At 41.4% G+C, this 20,579-nt stretch overlaps 1 protein-coding gene across 4 annotated transcripts in view; it reads left to right on the top strand.

The window, feature by feature from the left end:
• Positions 1–20,315, top strand: part of HYDIN (HYDIN axonemal central pair apparatus protein) — a 468,388-nt gene extending 448,073 nt beyond the window's left edge. For all 4 annotated transcript variants that reach the window (XM_072636610.1, XM_072636609.1, XM_072636608.1 and 1 more), the window contains 7 exons: positions 1,465–1,684; positions 4,533–4,745; positions 4,972–5,135; positions 6,747–6,897; positions 17,027–17,257; positions 17,895–18,119; positions 19,362–20,315. In XM_072636610.1, coding sequence (XP_072492711.1) covers positions 1,465–1,684; positions 4,533–4,745; positions 4,972–5,135; positions 6,747–6,897; positions 17,027–17,257; positions 17,895–18,119; positions 19,362–19,844 — 1,687 coding nt within the window. In that variant the 3' untranslated portion in view covers positions 19,845–20,315. The remainder of the gene's footprint in view (positions 1–1,464; positions 1,685–4,532; positions 4,746–4,971; positions 5,136–6,746; positions 6,898–17,026; positions 17,258–17,894; positions 18,120–19,361) is intronic.
• Positions 20,316–20,579: the final 264 nt, after the last annotated feature.

Genomic DNA, 20,579 nt, shown 5'->3' with positions numbered 1-20,579 from the left:
TTTTGTATCCTTATTTCTGGTGACATCAGAAATCCTCAATAACTCTCTCTACTGGAGACAGTTACTGGAATTCTTACAGATATATAGAGTGTTTGGTCTAGAAGAGACCTTAGAGATGTCTAGCCCAACCCTTTCACTGATGAGAAAATGGAGACCTCTAGAGGGCATGTGATTTTCCCATGGTCTCACAGTGAATATGTTAGGGGAAGAGACAGGACCAGCATCCAGGACTTCCTCCACTGCCCTTATCTATCTCCTTCAAGTTTAGTATCAGAAACCAGGATGAGGAATGAGATCCTTCTAGGTGCTAAATCCATCTGAAAAATTGGATCCCTCCTAGCCCTGACTTAGTTTTGTGAAAGGGGCATGAGCCCACTTTAAACAGATTTTAGACTGGCAAAGGAAGTGGCTTCTTGACTCAACACAAGCATCAAGCTTGACTTCTATGCCCTTTGGCATTTCCCATAGGGTCCTAGGTACCAGCAGTTTTCATCTTATCTTTTCTGAGGATGTTGTCAGCTTGTCCTGCCTCCCAAGGGGATCCAAGCTTTCCAACTGAAGGCTTAAAAAATTACTTTGATCCTTGGTCTCCAGCTTTAGGTACAAGTCAGTCAGTAAACTATCTCAATCTCTCTCTGTCTACTGGCTGCTACCACCTTCCTACCTCAAAGATGCCCATGTTTCCCTCATCCTCAAAAAACCCTCACGTGGCCCACTACCCCCACTCACTATACTACTATATCTCTTCAGCTACATTCCTTGAAAATGTTGTCTACAATAGGTGCCTCCACTTTCTCTCCTCTCTATCTCTTCTTGACCCCAAACAACCTGGTTTCCAACCTCACCAAAACCACTGTCTCCACAGTGACCGTTGATCTCTTAACTGCCAAATGCAATGGCCTTGTCTCAGTTCTCTTTCTCCTCAACCTTTCTGCAGACTGTGACCCTGTTGATCACTCTCTCCTTCAGTCTTCTTGCGTTTCACTCCTCAACATGTACTCTTTGAGCTAGTGACCTTGGCATCCTAGACATTACACAGCAAGACACTCCATTTGTCAGTTCCTGACATTTTCTCTGTCTGTCCCTCCTGCCTAGAAGGCTCTGCCTCCTCATCACCAACTAGTGCCTTAGTAAATAAATAGTGCCCCAGTAAATGTGTATTGACTGATGAATATTTATTAAGCATCTTCTCTGTGTCAGGCTCTGCTAAGCTCTGGGGATACAAAAAAAGGTAAAAGACAGTGCCTGCTCTCAAAGAGATCACAACCTAATCGGGGAGACAACAAACTGACACATATACACAAACAAGGTATAGACAAAATAAACTGGGGGTAATTTCAGGGGGAAGACACTAAGATGGAGGAGGACCCAAAAAGGCTTCCTGCAGGAGAGGGGACCTCTGTATCTGGTAGACAGCATGTGCACACCTTCACAATTCCTTTCTTTTTCTTTGTCCCTGAAAAGATTCCATTGGGATGTCAAGAAATTTGCGCCAAATTTCTCCATTACCCCAGAAAAAGGCTACATCACCCCCGGAATGGAGGTTGCTTTTGAAGTGACCTATCGTCCTACTGAACTAGGCAAAGACAGCCTTTATAAAAACCTGCCCTGCAGCATCCAGGGGAGCAAACCTCTCCTGCTCACCCTGTCCGGAGTCTGTGTAAATATAACCGGAATAAAAGAGGTAAGCTTGTGCAAACCAGACAGAAAAGCCAAAACAAAGCAACATGATGAATGCAGCAGGATGATTCAGTTTCTTATTGTGAGTACTTGGTAATATTCTGGCTAGGCACATAAAATTGAAATCCAGTTCAAATAATACAGATAAAATATACCCATGTATATATACCCATGTACTTGTCCTCTGCTAAAGATCTCCTGAACTTCATTGTAGCATGCAGGTGACACTTGGCTCAAAGATATACTGGCTGAGCATATCCATCAGGTCTCACCATACATACAAGAGAAGCATTGACTATCAGCCTGCCAGTGCCCATCATTGGAAGGTAGTACTCACAATAAAAATTGGGATAGGCAAGAATAGTCCATTGTTGGAAGACTAGTTGAGTTAAGACAGGATAATAAATTATTTGGTTGTAGTAACTGAAGACCATCTACTAAATCATAGAGAGATTGAAATCATGTCAAGGTGTAAAGAAGAGGATGTACCATGACAAAATCACAAATGCTTGAAGTGTTGAATCATGTATGCATGCACATGCAGATACAGAAATAGCTTTAGCTGTAGAAACACACACAGGAGAGCCCTTGTTAAAAAGCCTGGAGTCTAATAAGACCAAAGTGGGTGGACCATCAGTTCTCAAACTTTTTGTTCTCAGGACCCTTCTACACTCATAGAAATTATTGAGATTTTGCTTATGTAGGTTATGTTAAATTTGAAAATTAAGGTAAACTGAGAGATGCTGGTCTAAGCATGATCAATTTATTAGTTAGACTATCAGTAATCAATAAATTGGGTCATTGGTCTCTTTCAATGACCAAAGACCCCAAGGTAGGGCTTACCAGCCTTCATGTAATTCTGGAGAGTTACAGTTTGATAGGTGGGGGAGAGAATACAATTAGTTACAGGGTAAACAGCATTATAGCAGTGAGGATGACTGATTGGTTGGATATTGAGAATGAGAGGCTAGTAACAACCCCCTCCTTCCCCCTCTGTGACTAAGAAATGTTCACTATTTGATTCCAGCTGCAAGGTTAAAGATAGTGGACCAGACATCTTTGGATAACAAACCAGACATCCTTGAAGGATAGCTTGGTGGTAAAGATAAATAGACCAGACTCCTTCATGTCCACTCACCTCCTTCAAGGGTAACCCATTCCTTTGACACAAGAATAGATCAGTGATTAACAAGAGAACTGGATTTCTGGACTTATTACAGGCCAGCTGAATTTCTGAACTAAGTTGAGACAAAGAACAATGACTTAGGCAGTTGCAGGACAAAATCAATTAACTTTTAAGTAGCATCAATTTTAAAAAGGCAGACTAAATCTGATTATTTCAGCTATATCCATCAATATTTACCATATTAGAAATTAAAACATATAAAGTTCATGTTTAATTCATTTATAAACCCATTACATGTTAGCATGGATAACATGTTCTGGTGAAAAATAGCTATCGCCTAAAGCAAAAAAAAATAGAAAAGTAGCATTTATTTTACATCTGTTTTTTGCAAATATTTTAAATATCTGGCTTAATAAAAGGCAGCTTGCTTCTCATATTTCTTCTACATTCAGTCTGTTCAGATTTATTGTTTTGGTGAACTGTTTGAAGAAAATCCAGCCTCACATGGATATGTAGTTGGAAGAGGGGGGAGTGTTTTAATAGGTATATACTGCATGATATTATTATAAAAATTATTTTCACCTCATGAACTCCCTTCAAGCATCTTGGGGGCTCCCAGTGGTCCACGGACACCACTTTGAGTTCTGCTGGTGTAGATTATAAAAATTATACTTTACAATGAAATGGATTTTCACATCAGTGATGGACTCCTCATATGGATCTCATCTCATGAGCACCCAAAGCACCAAGGGCAATAGGAGCAAAGATGGAATGCCAGTTCCAGAAAGGCATTGCAGAAGGGGGGATTAGGGTGCTCCTGCCAACGCTGCCCAATGGCTCGCCAGCAAACTGACAGGATTTCCAACAAAAATAGACAGAGAAATTGTTCCCCACATTCTGACATCAGGCAGACTAAAGAAGAGTAGGGAAAGATTAGACAAAGTGGGAAAAAGTGAAGACATTTTTGAAAGATAGTGTTGAAAGTCTCCAAATTCATCCCTTATACTTCTTTCAGGCCAAGGAAATGAAATGCCCTTCCAAGGACCCCTGATTGTTCCCCTTCTCAGTAATGAGAAAACTTTATCAAAAATGCTATTTTTCCTTAAATCCTGGAGAACAAGTATAAACTAGACCAGAAAATCTGAAGGGCATTTTTCATTCTGGAAAATTGGCAGAATGCTCTTGTAAGATAAGAATAATGATTCTCATTTCTTTAGGGCCTCTACATTTATGACACTTTCCTCACAATTCTGAAATAGAGGACATGCAAGTCTTTTTTACCTCCATTTTACAGATCAGGAAACTGAGACTCAGAGAAGTTACAGCAGGTGGTGCCCAAGGTGATCCAACTACAAAGTGTCAGCCAGGCTGGAATCCGATTTTCTAATTCCAAGATAGGGTTCCCCCTGGGACTCAGTGCAGAAACATATATGGCTAACAAGTCTGGAAAATCCATGCTGCCACCTTCTAGGCACTTTATTGGATCCATTTATTGCCATAAAGTATTACTTGAGACTTTCTCCTATGGACTTGTGCCCATCCAACTGACCAACGAATGCTCAAACCTTACCTTTTTCAGGACTTGTGGTAACTGAGTGATTTGCTGTTTGCGTTATGGATTTTAGTTAGCACTTTCTAGTGGGTCCCCATTCCATAAAAGGTGAGAACTCTTCTCCCTTACATCCCCCAGCACACCCAAGCTAACATTGGCACCTCTTTGTTCCAGACAGTGAATTTCAACTGCCAGGTGCGCTCCAAACACACCCAGACCATCATGCTGTCTAACCGCAGCAATCACGCCTGGCATCTTCATCCCATCTTTGAAGGAGAGTACTGGGAAGGGGCAGAGTTTCTCATCCTGGAAGCCCATCAGCAAAATAGGCCCTACGAGATCACCTACAGGCCCCTCACCATGAATGCTGATGGTCGGAAGCACATGGTATGTGGCCTGATGGATTTACACCCATTAGATTCTAAATTGCCTCTTCTTTGATTTGCCCCCCAAAATACCTGGAAGAGAATTTTGTACCTGGTAAGCAGGCTCCCCATGCCTGGGTTCTCTTGTGTGGTTAGGACTAAGGAAAGCCTTGATCCCTGTTGAGGTCTCCCAAAAAGCTAATTCTATTGAATACTCTTCTGGTAACACCGCTGCTACTGCTTCTTAGGGGACACTCTTCTTCCCGCTGCCTGACGGGACAGGCTGGCTGTACGTTCTTCAAGGGTCGGCTGAGGCTCCCAAGGCAGTCGCCAATATCTACCGAGAAGTGCCGAGCAAAACACCTTATGTTGAGCCATTGCTTGTGGAAAACTGGCTGAACAAGGTGCAGAGGTGAGGCCTTGGGCTGGCATCCCTTGGATTGCTCCACTGTGTTCTCCAGTCCATCAGAACCCCGAAAGCAGAGCCTGGGGTCCAAGAGCCACCTGCCTTAAGCATATCAGGACACGCAAGGGTAGGGAACAGCCACAGATTAAAAAAAAGATTGCATGCGTTAAATTCTCTGAAAAAGGCCATCATTTACAGGTTTTGAAGGAGAAAATGTAAACTTTAATAAACACAGGAAAGCCAGTCAGATTCTAATCCCAACAAGCATTTACGTGCACTTTAAGGCTTGCAGCATGCTTTATAAATGTTAGCTCATTTTATCATCACAACAGTCCTGATGGGCAGGATTTTACAGATGAGGAAAGGGAGGCGGACAGTGGCTAAGTGGTCACACAGCTAGTGTCTAATCCAGGTCTCACTGACTCCTGACCCAGGACTCTGACTACCATACCACCTACATCCCTCTCTTGTAATTAAAGATATTTTCATTAAGACATTTAAAACCCGGTCTTACACCCATGAAGTTGGGGGAGGAGGGAAATACCCAGAATGACTAAATCCAACGGTGGCAGGGCTGCAAGGAAATGAACACTCTGGTACATTGCTGGCAAGACTCTGGAACAGGGCAGACAGCTTGGAGAGCAGTCTAGCAGTATACCAGAAAAAGCAAAATGCCAGTCACACACTTCGAAACCAACAACTCCCCCTGCTGGGACTTCACAGACTTTACTGCACAAAAATATCAATTGCTGCTTTATTTGTAGTAGCCTCCAAAAAACCCACAATACGGGGTATGTCTTAATAAATAATATATAGCATATTAATGGAATGGAATACTATAGTGTTATAAAAATAGTAATGCAGAAGAAAGCAAAGAAAAAAATGAAAAGCAAGGTCTGCCAAATAAGGGAACCTCATACCTACTGGGTCCCCTCATAGATAGAAAGCAGTGGACCTTTCCCAGGGACATCTAAGGTCTTTCTGTAGCCCTTCCAACATTACTTAATGCCATTCTGGGGTCATTGGGCGCTAGATGGCACTACAGTGGATAGAGTGCCAGGACTGAGTTCAAATCCGACCTCAAATGACCCTGGGAGACTCACTTAGCCCTGTTTGCCTCAGTTTCCTCATCTGTAAAATGAGCTAAAGAAAAAAATGGCAAACCACTCAAGTATCTCTGCTGAGAAAACCCTAAATTGGGGTCATGAACAGTCAAACATGATTGAAAAACAACTAAACAACACTTTCAGGCTGCCTGTAAGCAAAGAAGGAAAAGGATGTGGTGCGGTAGTAAGGTCATTGGGTTTGGAGTCAGGAGGGCTGGATTTCCATCTTGGCACTGCTTTTACTGCTGAAGTGACCCCGAGCACGTTAATCTCTCTGGGCCAGTGAAAGGGCCTTTAGCTGCACCTCAGCTATGCTCCCTACTACCTATGTAACACTGGACAAATCCCTTCTCTTTTACGGACTTCAGTTTCCTTATATGTAAAAGGGTAGATCAAGACCTTCCAGTCTGCCAAGGCTTCCAATGTCCTTCCCCATTCTAGATCTTACACTCCTAACCCTTAATCTCAAACAAATAACATGTTCTCCATCATCTTCTTCACCACCTTCTAGATTCCGGGTTGTGGTGGACATGATTAAGCCAGAGAAACAGGACCTGAGTGTGACGATAAAAGGCCTTGATTACATCGATGTCCTGGCAGGATCCAAGAAAGACTACAAATTGAACTTTTTTTCTTTCAAGGAGGGGTTATTCTCTGTAAAGGTATGCAGACCACCAGCACTGTCCAGAGGCTCTGGTCATTGACTTTCACCCCTAACAGCCAAAGTCTATAGAAAGTCTGGAATTTCCTATCAATGGGATTTAACACCTGCCAGCTATTCCCTTGCAGTTTGAGGGTGCCATGAGGCAGCTGGTTCCAGGGGCCATCCAACAGTCATGTCAACACACGTGGCTGGTATGCTAACTGGTTTTTGATATCTGCACCGGACCTTAATTCCTTATAGGCAGGTTGGTCAGGCCCCATGCTCCATGCTTCTCACAAGGGAAGGCATGATCATTATAAGACTTCCATGCTCCACCCTATGGAAAGATAACATGTCTTTGCATACAAGCTTAGTGTAATCCAGGCAAACTGCAAACTCCAGATATCCCAGAAGTGTCCAAGCACTGATTGGCCTGGGCCCGATTCGGTTCAATCCTAGCACTAATTAAGCTCCTCTTGAGCCTACATGGCATCTTTCAGATAGCAAACAAATTCTCAGTTCATTTGTAGATGAAAACATGGTGAGATTTCCTCTCTTACCTCCACCACCTGAGGTCCTGACATGGGCAAAGTCACCCTAATTTGGGGGTGATTTATTCTCCTAGGGCTTGACCTCATGCTAAGCCTCTGGAAAATATCACTGTAAAGCTAGTCTTTGGAAGTGTTCAAAGGGAAATTCTTTGTTCAGGCTTCCATCCTGATCAATGAGGCAAAACTCAGGAAAAAGTTAACTAAAAGGAGTTTACCAAATATATCAAGGTAGCAATGGGTTGACAGGCTGATTACTAGAGATCAGCAAGGGATTCAGGATGGAGCCAGCTTTTATTGATAACGTTGAGATAGGTCCATATAAGCAAAAAGGGGATGGACCATTGTGTCACCCTCTCCCCAGCTGCAGTATCACAAGAAAATGAGATTATAGATAAGGGGAATGGGCCTCTACATACTGGCTAACAGGTAGGGAATGACCTGCTGTGTGCTGGAAAGCAGGTAATACAAAGGCTGCAGCCTGGATGATACCAAGCAGGACTCACAGCAGTGTAGTCACTGAGTCAGCATAACTTTCAGTGGAATAGACAACCTTCATGCACACAAGGGGTCATCTGGACTCACTGGAATTCAGACTAGGGGGTGCAGTCTGGTCTCTGAGTATTAATGGGCTGCTTGATTATTCCTGTATGTCTCATTTAATGTGGGCTGCCGTCCCGTGGTCCCCAGGCTGGAGTTCACAGAAACCCTGTCTGGCAGACTATTTTCTGCCTGCTGTATCTGGCTTCAGCAGAGGGACTCTAACTGGCTATAGACATGCAAAGGCTACTCACACATTGCCATACAGATTTGGCTGGCATGAGAAGCCTATGCCAGGGCAAAAGGTTGGAACATTATAAGTTTACCTCACTTTATGGAATAGGTTTATTCCCAAAGAAGTTGACTACAAAATAAGTTTTCATCATTTTAATCATAATTTTCCATTAACCTACATGGAGGGGAGGAGGATGGAGAAAAGCATTTATTAACCACCTACTATGTGCCAGGCACTGTGCTAAGTGTTTTACAAATATTATCTCAGTTGATTAGGAAACTGGGGGTGTATTCTCTAGGGAAGCATCTTATTTACCCAAACACCAGATTAATAAAAATAGTCATTTAAAATGCATCACAACTTTTAAAGTGTTCACTTTTCTGTATTTATAGGAAAAGCATGCTTTGAATAAAAAGCACAAATAACATTCAATACAAGTAATAATATAAAATATGATGCTAGGAACTGAAAATGCCATAGCAGAAACTGTTCTTTGAATGCTGGATCATCACAGGAGAGAGATTCCAGGGAGATGAGAAATGAGAGGCAGAGGAAACCTAAAACAGTCTTTAACCCACCTTTACCTCAAATGTGTAAAGTAAACACAGATTTCTCAGCAGGTTTATTTAAGGTTTAGCAGGTCTTCCCTACCAATGCCTCTGATTTGTCTGCTTAACAAAGGATTGAGGCTATATCGGCATTCTGAAAGGTTTTGCTCTATTTTCACATGTGCAACTTTAAAAATGTTTTATGCTTAACAAACTTAGCTCCTTTCATTTGTGATCTAGAACAAAAAGATCTTTTCACAGACTGAGGTATCAGGTATCATTAAGAGAATTATTTCCCTAACTCACTATTTCTGTCAGTTGAGATTTTCATCTATTGCATATCCTTTAAGTGGATAAAAGATAAAAAGATTGTATAAAAGATGTGGGTGTCCACTCTGGGTGCAGGTAGAGCAGGGGTGGTAGAGTCAGTTCTAGCCCACAGCCCAGTCTGAAGCTGGCAGTGGAGTAACTAGGGCAGAAATCCCAAACTGAAGGGAGCCCTGCAGTTCTGTCTGTTGCTCTACCTGCAGAGCTTCCCAGCTGGCTGCTAGGGGCTGATTCCAGCAGCAGTTTACTGGCCATGCGGACAGGAGCAATCCCACAGCCTGTTGTTGAGACCCCCAAATCGACATCAGGAACTTGCAGAGCTCATAACAGGAGAGCAGCACTCAGACTTTGCCCCTGAATCAGACCACTTGGGGAGCACTAAAGCTTACATGTTCCCAACCTGAGCTGTCTCTAAAATACAATATTTAATATCCTGAGGAAGCAGCAGGAGGTCTCAAGCAGACACAAGCACAGCCCAGACATTCCATTCCAAAGTGAAGAGAGCCTAACCCTGACGTAAAATGTGAAGTCAGGAAGGAGGTTTGAAAAATAAACAAATAATGATGATGAAAAGAACCCCACCATAAAGAACTATTGAGGCTCAAAACACAAACCCAGAAGATGATGACTCCAAAATATCCAAAAACAAAGCCTCAAAGGAAAACAGCTTGCACACAAGCTCAACTAGAATTCCTGGAAGAGATGAAACAAGCATTTTTAAAAGAGTTAAAAATGATTACATAATTGAAAGGATAGTGCTAAAAGAAACAAATAGAAAGGAAATGAGAGCTATGGAAGAAAGAATTGGAAAGCTTGGCACAAGAGGTACAAAAAGTTATCTAAACACATTCTCAAAAAATCAGAATGAACCAAACAAACATTACTGACTATGAGACAACAAGAAATATTAAAACTTAGATTTTTAAAAGTTATATTACATACATAAATAAACATGAATGAGAGGAACAAGGAAGAAAAATTTTTTGCAAGTATGTTTAGGGGAAACATGAGTAGATGAGGGATAGAGGAGATCATAAAAGAAAAATTGGCAATTTTAATTACATAAAATTGAAAATTTTTTCACAAATAAAATAAGTACAGTAAAATTAGAAGGGAAGTGATTATTTGAGGAAAATCTTTGCAGCAAGTTTCTGTAATAAAGATATGGCTCCCAAGATATATGAAGAACTCTCTTAGACGTATTAGAATAAAAGCCATTCTCCAAAATGTTAAGTCAAAAGATATGAACAAAGCAATTTTCAAAGGCAGAAATATAGATGTTCAATATCACATGAAAAGCCATTACAAGTCACTAATAATTAATACACATTAAATCAACTCCTAAGTTCTACCTCACCTATCAAATTGCCAAACATGACAAAAAGGAAAATGACCATTGTTGACAGGGATGCAGAAAGACAAGCGCACAATTCCATTCTGAAAAGCAAATTGGAACTGGCTTCCAGAAGTCATTAAATTTGATTCAATATACCACTATCAGGCCTGAAACAAAGAGAACAAAGAAGGAGGTAAAAGATTCCTATATTACAAAAATATAGAGGAAAGGACTGGAAACAGAAGTCAATGACTTCACAAATTATGGTTTGATGGAATGTTATTGCACTGTAAGAAATGGTGAAAAAAGGATGGTTTCAGAAAAAAAAAATTGGGAAAACTGATAGAGTAAAGTGAGCAGAACCCAGGGAACAATTCCTACAATAACAAGGACATCGTAAAGACAAACAATTTGAAAGACTTAAGGACTCTGATCAATGCAATAAGCAGCCACAACTTTCCAAGGACTGATGGGGAAAGCCTGCTACATGCCTTCTGCCAGAAAGGGGGTGGGTTTAGGAGGTACACAATGAGGCATGCAATTTGGGGCATGGCAAATGTACAGATGTGTTTTGCTTGACTATGCTTGTTGGTTACAAAAGATTGTAGTTTGTCTTTTCCGGGGAGGGATGGGGGGATGTTGAGAGGCCCCAGAAAAAGAGTTATCGATAATATTGCCAAAAAGGAAAGAAAAGAGGGTCATGGAAGTATCTTTTTAAATGCACAGAAGAGACAAGAAAAGATGTTTGGTGGAAAAACAGACATGCCAGCTGTTTTTGTTGGTTTGTTTTTAAGACTGGCTTCCCCTATCATTCCTAGGCTGGAAATGCGGGGCTACTGATGGGCCAACCTCAATTCTAATTGGCACAGGAGCTTTGTTTTGCCCTAATTCTGAACTGGGCCATTTGCCTGCCCTCAAACAACCTGGTAGCCTCTCACCCCAATAAAATTAACTTATGAGTGTTTTAGTCTAGGGTATTTGCCCCAGTTCCATGTGGCTTCCTCTCTTTGTAAAACTGAAAAAAAGCTTTAAAATGTCATAAATTTCTCTAAACTTCTCCCCTCTCCCCTTGATTGCCAAGGTAGGAGGGTAGTTTACCACCCAGGTGAATTCAGTGCATTCAACTATCCACAGGTTTGCCCTCCACCTCATCTCAGTCCCCAACTCCACCCTATCTGCCACCTTCAGCTCTCTACCACAAAACACAACAGGATATAAGATCAACTTTAGCTAGTAAACTATGGTTTAAAAATATAAATAACCAGTGAACAAAATTTTAAATGGAAAAGAAACACTTAGTAACAAACCATGCCACCTGTTGCATACAACAATAAAACAGAAGACAGAAACAGAGGGTGACTGATTCTCCAATGTTCTGCTGATTTCTCTGAGTAATCACAATTCAATCACTTTTTGCTGGATTCTCATAATTAGCCAAACTATGATCTGAAGAAGGTTACAAGAGTTTTAGAACCAGTCTTTTGGAGAGCATTCTCCTCCTGCTGCTGTTAGGGCACTGCCAATCTCATTTTCCAACTCTTACCTCCTGAGTTTCTCCAGAGAGATTTAAAAGCCACCACTATTTTTTAAAAAAACAACCAAAAAACCAAAACCCTCTGCCCTCAGGCTCCAGTCTTGTGATAACTCCCTCTCTTCCAGAGCCAGGAAGAAATATATCTCCCAGGGTCTTTACCAAATTAAGTCCCCTCAGAAAGCAGCCAGTCCAAGCCTTCCAGGAAGTATTATTACAATTATATACTTTTGTTTAAAAATAAATACAAACTGTAATAAAATTTGTGATTTCTTTTATAATTCTCTTTTTTAGCTCTGCTTTGTATATGGAAATGTGTGTTTCAGTCTCTGTCTCCTCCTCCCTCGTTTCTTCTATCTTCTGTCTCTATCTCTCTGTCTCTCCCTCCTCCTCCTCCCTCCTCCTTTTCTCTGTATGTGTCCCTTTGAATTCAGAATGAAAAACTTTTTTTAAAAAATGTATTTTAACTAAAAAAAAAAAAAAAAAAAGAATATATGACCCTTGAGAGTAGAAATTATTCCATTGTACTGGAACATAGGAGGTGCTTGATAAATGATGTTCATTGGGAAAAAAAGAAAAAGAAATGACACACTCCTAAAAGTAGAGTGTTTTTGTACATATATATCATATCCTCCTGCACCTGAGAGCAAGGTAGGGTAGTAGAAAGGTCCCTGGATTTGAAGTCAAAAGTTTTAGAAAGTCCCGTCCCCTTTCTGGCCCTTGGTACATGAAGGAGTTAGACTACATGGTGTTCTAAGGTCCCTTCCGGCTCTAAATCTATAACCTTTTGATTAGATGGCTACTAGATGTCCTTCCATCTTTAAATCCTACACTCTACTGACACCCATGGATTATAGAGAAGGAAAGAACTTTGTCTAAACCCACAGGATTGAGGAAGAAGGATGTCTACTGGACTAGAGCTCCTTTTTGTAATTGAATTAATTCAAAGGTCACTCCTACCCTCCAGGACAAAACTTGGAACTGGGATTGTCTTTACCTCTGAAGGATACAAGGAAAAGTCTGGCGTAAAAATGCCAACAGTTTAATCCATCTTGTAGAAAAAACTTTTTTGGTCCCTTGACATGATAAGGTAATTAATGATAATAATATTAATAACCCTGTGGTTTTTCCATGTTGGCCTATCACTTGTGTTAGGGAGTCATCTGTCCTGTTTGGTTTTTCTCCATTTTTGAGAGAAAATATTTTTCCTTGCATAATGAAAGTGTGGACAAAGTATTTCATTCTTTTCTACAAGCCCATTTGTAAATTTTACCTTGACATGAAAAGGCACTTAAAGTGAAGATGTACACAAGTACATTCGAGGAGCTAGAGCCCGCAAGCTAATAACTCAATCAAGGGGATTGCCTTTGCCTGACTCTATATTGTTTTAAGTGTAGCTCACAAAGTCAGTGATTTTATGTGACATTATGTTCCCTAAACAATACGATATGTGAAAGGAGAATAAATCATTTTTTTCTACTAAAAAAAAAAAGACTTTCCACTACTTCCTCCCATTAGATGGTGTCTCACTAGCCTAGTGGCTAGAGTACTAGACCTGGAGTGAGAAGACCTGAGTTGCAATCCTGTTTCAGATACCCACTAGCTATGTGACATGGGGCAAGTTTACTTTTCTGTAAAATGACAATAGTGATACTAGCTACCTCACAAGATCAGATGAGAGTCAGATGAGACGTTCTATGTGATGCTTGATGCGTCTTTATACATCCTTCTCCTTTTCCAGCAGCTAGGTGGTGACACGGTGCACAGAGAGCTAGACCCGGAGTCAGGAAGACTCATCTTCCTGAGTTCAAATCTGGCCTCAAACTGCCTAACTGTGTGACCCTGCCTTAGTTTCCTCATCTGAAAAATGAGCTGGAGAAGGAAATGGCAAATCACTCCAGTATCTTAGCCGAGAAAATCCCAAATGGGGTCACAAAGACTCAGACACAGCTGAAAAGGCCTAAACAGCAACAACTCTGTTTCTAATGAATCTTCCTCTTATCCTCACCAAGGAACCTAGCTCAGCAAAACACATTGGCCACATCTGACAACGTGAGCCTTATCCTCTACCTAAAGCCCTGTGACCTTCCTGAGGATAAGAGAAGAGGGAGGAACACTTAAGTCTGTCCTCTCAAGTCACTTCAGTTTTGTTAGTCTCTTCTACACACATACACACACACACAGACACACACAGAGATACACACACATGCACACACATACACGTGCACATACATGTACACACACATGCATACACACATACACATACACATATGCACACACATACAGACACACACACAAAATATACATTCCAGTGAGTGTCTGATCTATTAATCAGACTTAAATATCAAATAGCCAGCATCTACCTGGCAAGTCTAACATTCAGGCCCTACCTCTTTTTTAACTGATCAATTTTATTTTACCACATCATAAAAAATCCCAATATACTCCCAATCAAATCCTCTCACTGTGATATCCAAACCATGAAAAGCAAAACAGCCTAAAAGCAGGGCCATGATTTATCCTTCCTGCCACTGAATATGTTTTTAATTGAGCTTTGTCTCCATTTAAAGTGACCTTTACATAATTGTGCATTTGGTTCATTCTGCATCACTACAGTTCAACACAGACTTCTTGGAGTCTTTCACATTCAGCCTTCTTTATATCACGGCATTACTCATAAACTATAATCTTTTTGGCCACTCTCAGTTGCTGGACACATGATTTCTTTCCAACCTTTATAAATAGTGCTACCGTGCATATTTTTGTACAGCTCTGTGCATTCTGATTGAACACGACCTCACTGAGCTATGAACCCAAGAGAGTTATTGTTATTCCAAAGGATACGAAGTATTTGGAACTTTTCTTACATAATTCAAATGTGATTTCCAAAATGGTTGGTAGCTAGTATTTATAGAGTGCTTTAAAGATGACAAAGTATTTTACAAAATACCATTTGATCCTTACAACACCTCTGAGAGGTAGGGGTAAATTATCCCCAATTTGTAGATAGGGAAGCTGAGGCAAACAGAGGTTAATTAACTTGCCCAGGGCCACACAGATGTGTCAGACGGAATTTGAACTCAGTGTTCTTGATGCTAAGACTCCATTTACTTTACCACCTACCTGCCTGCATAGTTCTAACTTGCAGTGAATTATATGTTTGTGTTCCCAAATCCTACCAGTATTTAATTTTTCCATCTTATCAAGCCCTTCCAACTTCAACATAGAGAGTATTAAAAGTGTTGGGCACTCACAATTTCTCGGGCATTGTTGGCACCATGCACATCCTCAGTAAGTGCTATGTCAGATAGATTCCCCCTCTGACATCCCTACTCTATCACATCTCTTTTTGAAAAGTTTTTATTGACATTTTCTGTTTCTTTCATCACCATAGTCCTAAATATCCCTCCTCTTCTCTTTCCCAGTGAGCCATCCCATATGACAAATATTATTTTTTAGAAAAGAAAAAAAGTCAATGCAGCTGATCAATACATTGAAAAAGTCCAAAATTACGTGCAATGTGTAATACCTGTGAACCTCCCACCTCCTCCAAAGAATAGTTTCAGGGTAGCCTTTTCTATGTCTTCATTCAAGTGCTGGTTATCTTTATAATTTTGTTACATTTCCTTTTGGTTTTGGGTGTGTATTTCCATTTATGTTGTTGGAGTCACTGTGTATATGCTTACTTCCTTCTGTATCAGTTCACGTAGATCTTTCCATGCTTCTCTGTATATCTAAACGACTTCACTTGGTGATCTCATCAGCTCCCACAGATTTAATTAATATTTCTGTGCCAATGATTCTGCCCAACCTCTGTGCTAATCTCCAATCTTGCATCTCTAGCTGCCCTTCAGACATCTGGAGCTGGACATCTAGTAGATTTCATAAACTCAACATGTCCAGAACAGAACTCAATATCTTCCCCCTCAAACCTCTTCACTTCCTACCTTCCCTATTACTATAGAGAGCAATACCCTCCTTCCCTCCCTCAGGTTCACAACCTAGGAGCCTCCCTGACTCCTCACTATCTCTCACCCCGCGTATCCAAGCTGTTGCCAAGGCCTGTTGATTTCATTTTTGCAACATCTCTCGAACATACTCCCTTCTCTCCTCTGATACTACACTACTACCACTCAGGCACAGGCCCCGGTCACCTAACCCCTGGACGACTGCAATAACCTACTGGTGGATCTGCTTGCCTCAAGTCTCTCTCTGTCCACTCTATCCTCCAAACAACCATCAAAGTGATTTTCCCAAAGCACATGTCTGAGTATGTCACCCTACCACTACTCAATAAACTCCAGTGGCTCCCTACCACCTCCAAGATCAATATAAAATGCTCTGTTTGACATCCAATTCCTTTATAACCTACCCCCTACCACTGCCTTTACAGTCCTAGTGCCTTCCCTCTCTTAATTATCTCCTGTTTATCCAGTACATATAGCTTGTTTGTAACTATTTGTTTTCTTGTTGTATCCCCTAGTAGATTAGGAGTCCCTCAAGGACTGCCTTTTGCCTCTTTTTGTATTCCAAGACCTTAGTACAGTACCTGGCATACAATAGACACTTAAACGTTTATTGACTTACTCAGACACCCACGCATGTATGTATGTATGTATGTATACATGCATGCATATATGTACAAATGTTCTTCAAGCATGATTCCTAAAGCATGCCCACTCTTCCCACTGACTTTGTATGTATTAGTGGGAGCATTTGTCCTGGGTTTATATGGAAGATGCTCTTCTGTAACTCTTATTTCTACACTAATTTACTAAATGCCTTTGCTTTGGGAAAAAGAATAAGAAGAAAAGGTCTTGCCAGAGCAAGATGATAGCTGCTCTTAAAATGAGCATTCCCTCCATGCTTTCCATCCACACATCTGCATTTGGTTTTTTACCCCCTTTGGCACCGAAGACCCAGAAAATGCAGGGGAAGACAGCTAAGTGTTGAGCAGCAAAGGGTTCTACCTATGATCTTAATTCTCCCAGGTCTTCACATTCATTTCAGGTGCAGCCACAGTGAGCTAATGATCCTCTAGTTCTAACCCGCTTGCTCTCCCACTCTGTCCCTGTGACCTCAGGTGATCTTCCGCAATGAAGTAAACAATGAGTACCTCTTCTACTTGGTGACTTTCAAGGTCCTCTCCTCAGGGATCATTAAGACAATCGAGATGAGCACCTTTGTTCGGCAGAGCACCTCAGCCTCCATCAAAGTGGAAAACCCCCTCCCTTACTCTGTCATCTTCACCACAGACTGCCGAGTGCCCGATATCAGCATACCCTCTCAGTTTGCAGTGCCACCCAATTCAGAGGTATGGAGCACAACTACCTCTGATCTGGGGCTGTTGGCATCTGGACTTTTGGCATGGGGCATTATCGTTCTCTGATTGGTTAGAGTTTGGAGTGATTAGAAAAGTAGTGAATTCATTTCCTTAGAGCAAATCTCTTTTGTTTTCTTCTTCACAATTCTAGTCCTGTAAAAGTGGTTGAAGCTGCTTAATAATGATTGAATTAATCAAGGAAATGGATGGGATGTGAGGTTTTGACCACCTTTCAGGGAGGTGGGAGGAGTCTGTTTTTCTTTTAGTATCAATCATTAGTGATGTTCTAGAAATAGGCAAAGCCTATTTAAGTTTGGTGTTAAGTTTGGTGTCTTGCATTTGGAATATGCATTGGCCTGTAACTGCTAACTCAGGTCTCCAGCAGTATGGAAAAGGCAGAAGCGTTTTATAGAATGAAGAAGTCACAGATATAGGAGCCCAAGATACTTCAGCTTGGAAAAGAAGGACCAAGTCATTGAGTCCCTCAGTCAGTCCCAAGCACATGCCCCAAGGAACAAGCAACTGTCACCAGCTTGAGGAAAGTCATACCCTCTGTGGACCTTAGGGTTTTTTCCAACCCTCCAGTCTAGACTTCTCTGCTTGACCAGAACTCTTTTTTCTCTATCAGGGTACAGTAACATTTGATTTCCAACCTCTGAAAGCTGGGGAGACTGTTGGGCGACTGAATCTACACCAGAGTGATCTGGGCACCTACCAGTATGAACTCAATCTGAAGGCCATCCCCGGCCGGCCTGAGAAGCCAGTCTACTTCCAGGCTGCCCTGGGTAGCAGCCAGAGCGTTAATGCTAAGTTCATTAACTATACCCGTCAGAAGACAGAATATTCATGTAAGGTGAGTGACCTGGCCCACCTCCTTGGGGCCAGAAGCTAAGCTCAGGCTCCAAAGGACACATTAAGGAGGGTACAGAAGCCCTAGGAAGCTAAAGTTCGAAGAAACTTGGGCTTCTCTTTTCACATAGGCACCTGTGGCAGATCAGAACTGAACTCGAAATTTCCAGGGTAGTTTAGCCTTGTAGCTCGTTAGAGCCCAATCTATTGTCTCCTTCCATTTCCTGTCTGGCACTAGTCTGCTCAGTCTACCAGCTGGAAAACACACACAAACACACACACACACACACACACACACACACACACACACACACACCTCTCAGTTTTGTTGCCCCCTGCATGCTCAATGGGTCACTTAAGACTGATAAGGTGGAGAAAATGCCATGAGCCAAATCTACCCTTCCACAAACAAACTAAGCTTCATCTTTACCAGTTTTTTGGTAAGTTAGCCATATTAGATTCAAGTTCACTGTCTAGAGAGTAAACTTCATTGGTTCTGGATAGAAAAGCCTTTATAATATAAGTAAAAATAAATAAATAAATAAAATAAAAATAGCCACCCAATAGGGTAAATAATAAAATCAAACACCCAATGAGAAATCTCCAGCATCATCTTCCTTTTCACTTTCTCCTAAGCCAGAGGGCTCCAACCCCAACAGAAATGGGAGCCTCTAACATATACAAAAGGAATCCTTGTGGGCTACCATTGACTTAGAGAACCACATATTGAGATTATCTATATTTTATTGCATTTTTATTGATTTTGCTAAATGCTTCCCAAAGGCATTTTAATCTGGGTTGAGAGCACTTGGAAGGGTTATGGAGTAGGTCATATATTTGGCATCTCTACTCTGTCACATTTTGAAAGTGACTCGTTGCATTTAAAATTCACAAGGTTGGAGACAACATCCACCCAAAACAAACACTGAACAAATTCAGATGAAGCCGAGTCACAAGGTAGTTTGCCCCTGCTTCCTTGTTCCCTTCGTTGTTCCATCTCAGGAACAATGTCGGCTAATGTTATTCTAAAGACAATTGGGCAATGGAGTTCTAGGAGGAGTCAGCTCTTAAAGAGATCTGGGATAATAGGATTAAAATGTGTTCTCTTGCATCTCAACTCACTAAGGGATCTCCAAGAATGGATATACTCCCCATCTGATTTCCCTTTGTGTACTACACTTTCCAGCCTAAATATTTGCCAAGACTTTCTCTCTGATTCTGGGTCTTCTGTATGCTCCCATTTCAGACTGACAACCAAGATTTCCATGTGGAGAAGCTCGTCTATGCACCCCCAGGAGCCCAAGGAGGCAGCGAAGTCAATGTAGAAGTCAACTTTGAACCTAGCCAGCTAGGTGAAATAAGGGGCATGCTCTATCTCTCCTCTGTCACGGGAGGGGAATACACAATCCCACTCATTGGACTGGCCCAGTACCCCAAACCCCAAGGTCCTATCCAGATCAGAGCAGGTTCCAGCACTATCATCCCCTTTAAAAACGTCTTCTACCACCAGATGTCCTATTCCTTCATTGTAGAGAGCTCAGCCTTCATTGTCAAAGCCATTGATACCGTGCGCTCGAAGAAAATCAACAACATCACTGTCTCCTTCGAAGGGAACGCTTCAGGCCACAAAACTCCCATTACCTCCAAGCTCATTGTGTCCTGCCTCAATGCCACTGGCAACGAAGCAGGAATCAAGTGGATCTATTATCTGAAAGGGGTCACCCCATAGAATTAACCAGGAGTCAATTGCTTGTAAATTAAATCAAACCATTTTCCTTGGTCTTCTGGCACCATTGGTATTTTCTGAGCTCTGTAGTAAAGATCTTTTAGACCACTGCCCCAACCAAAGCACATCCTCCACATGGTTTCCTCTTCCTAAAGCCACAGGTTCTTGGCAGTTGAGAAAAACAGCCCTCTTAAAACCTGTCATCTGTTGACCAAATTCACTAGAAATTATATGTGTCAACCCTGTAGGGTTTTTCCTAACTAAGAATGATAGAAGTAGCCCCATTCTTCTTTGTAGTGTACAAGTCCCTATCAAGTATAGCATCTATTTATAGTCATATGAAGATCTATTTTTGGTGGGCTTTTTATTTTAAATTTAAAATGATTTGGTTATTTATGAAATATATACTTTTCTACAGATTTCTGAAAATCCTCAAACCTAACTATCCAATAAAGATCTCGGTTATTAAGAAAACATTGTGTTATTACCCATAAACCTCCACTCAGTAACGTATCCCATCACTCAGCATCTCAAGTGACCACCCACTGGTATCTGCATGCCTTCAGCCAGTGCTATGTTTAGACAAAAATGATCAGTTTATTAAAAGAGGGACAAGCCAACGCCCAGCCTTCAAGCCAAGGTGTTTTGAGGGGAGAGAGGAATTGCTCTAGGGCATGCCCACCTGCTTGTCACCCTCACACCTGCTCTCCAGGTGTGGAGGCTCTCAGGACTCCAGCT

Source organism: Notamacropus eugenii, chromosome 1 (genome assembly GCF_028372415.1).
Source record: "Notamacropus eugenii isolate mMacEug1 chromosome 1, mMacEug1.pri_v2, whole genome shotgun sequence".
Classification (NCBI taxonomy): domain Eukaryota; kingdom Metazoa; phylum Chordata; class Mammalia; order Diprotodontia; family Macropodidae; genus Notamacropus; species Notamacropus eugenii.
The sequence above is the reverse complement of the archived record's forward strand: the minus strand, read 5'-3'. Positions and strand labels throughout refer to the sequence as shown.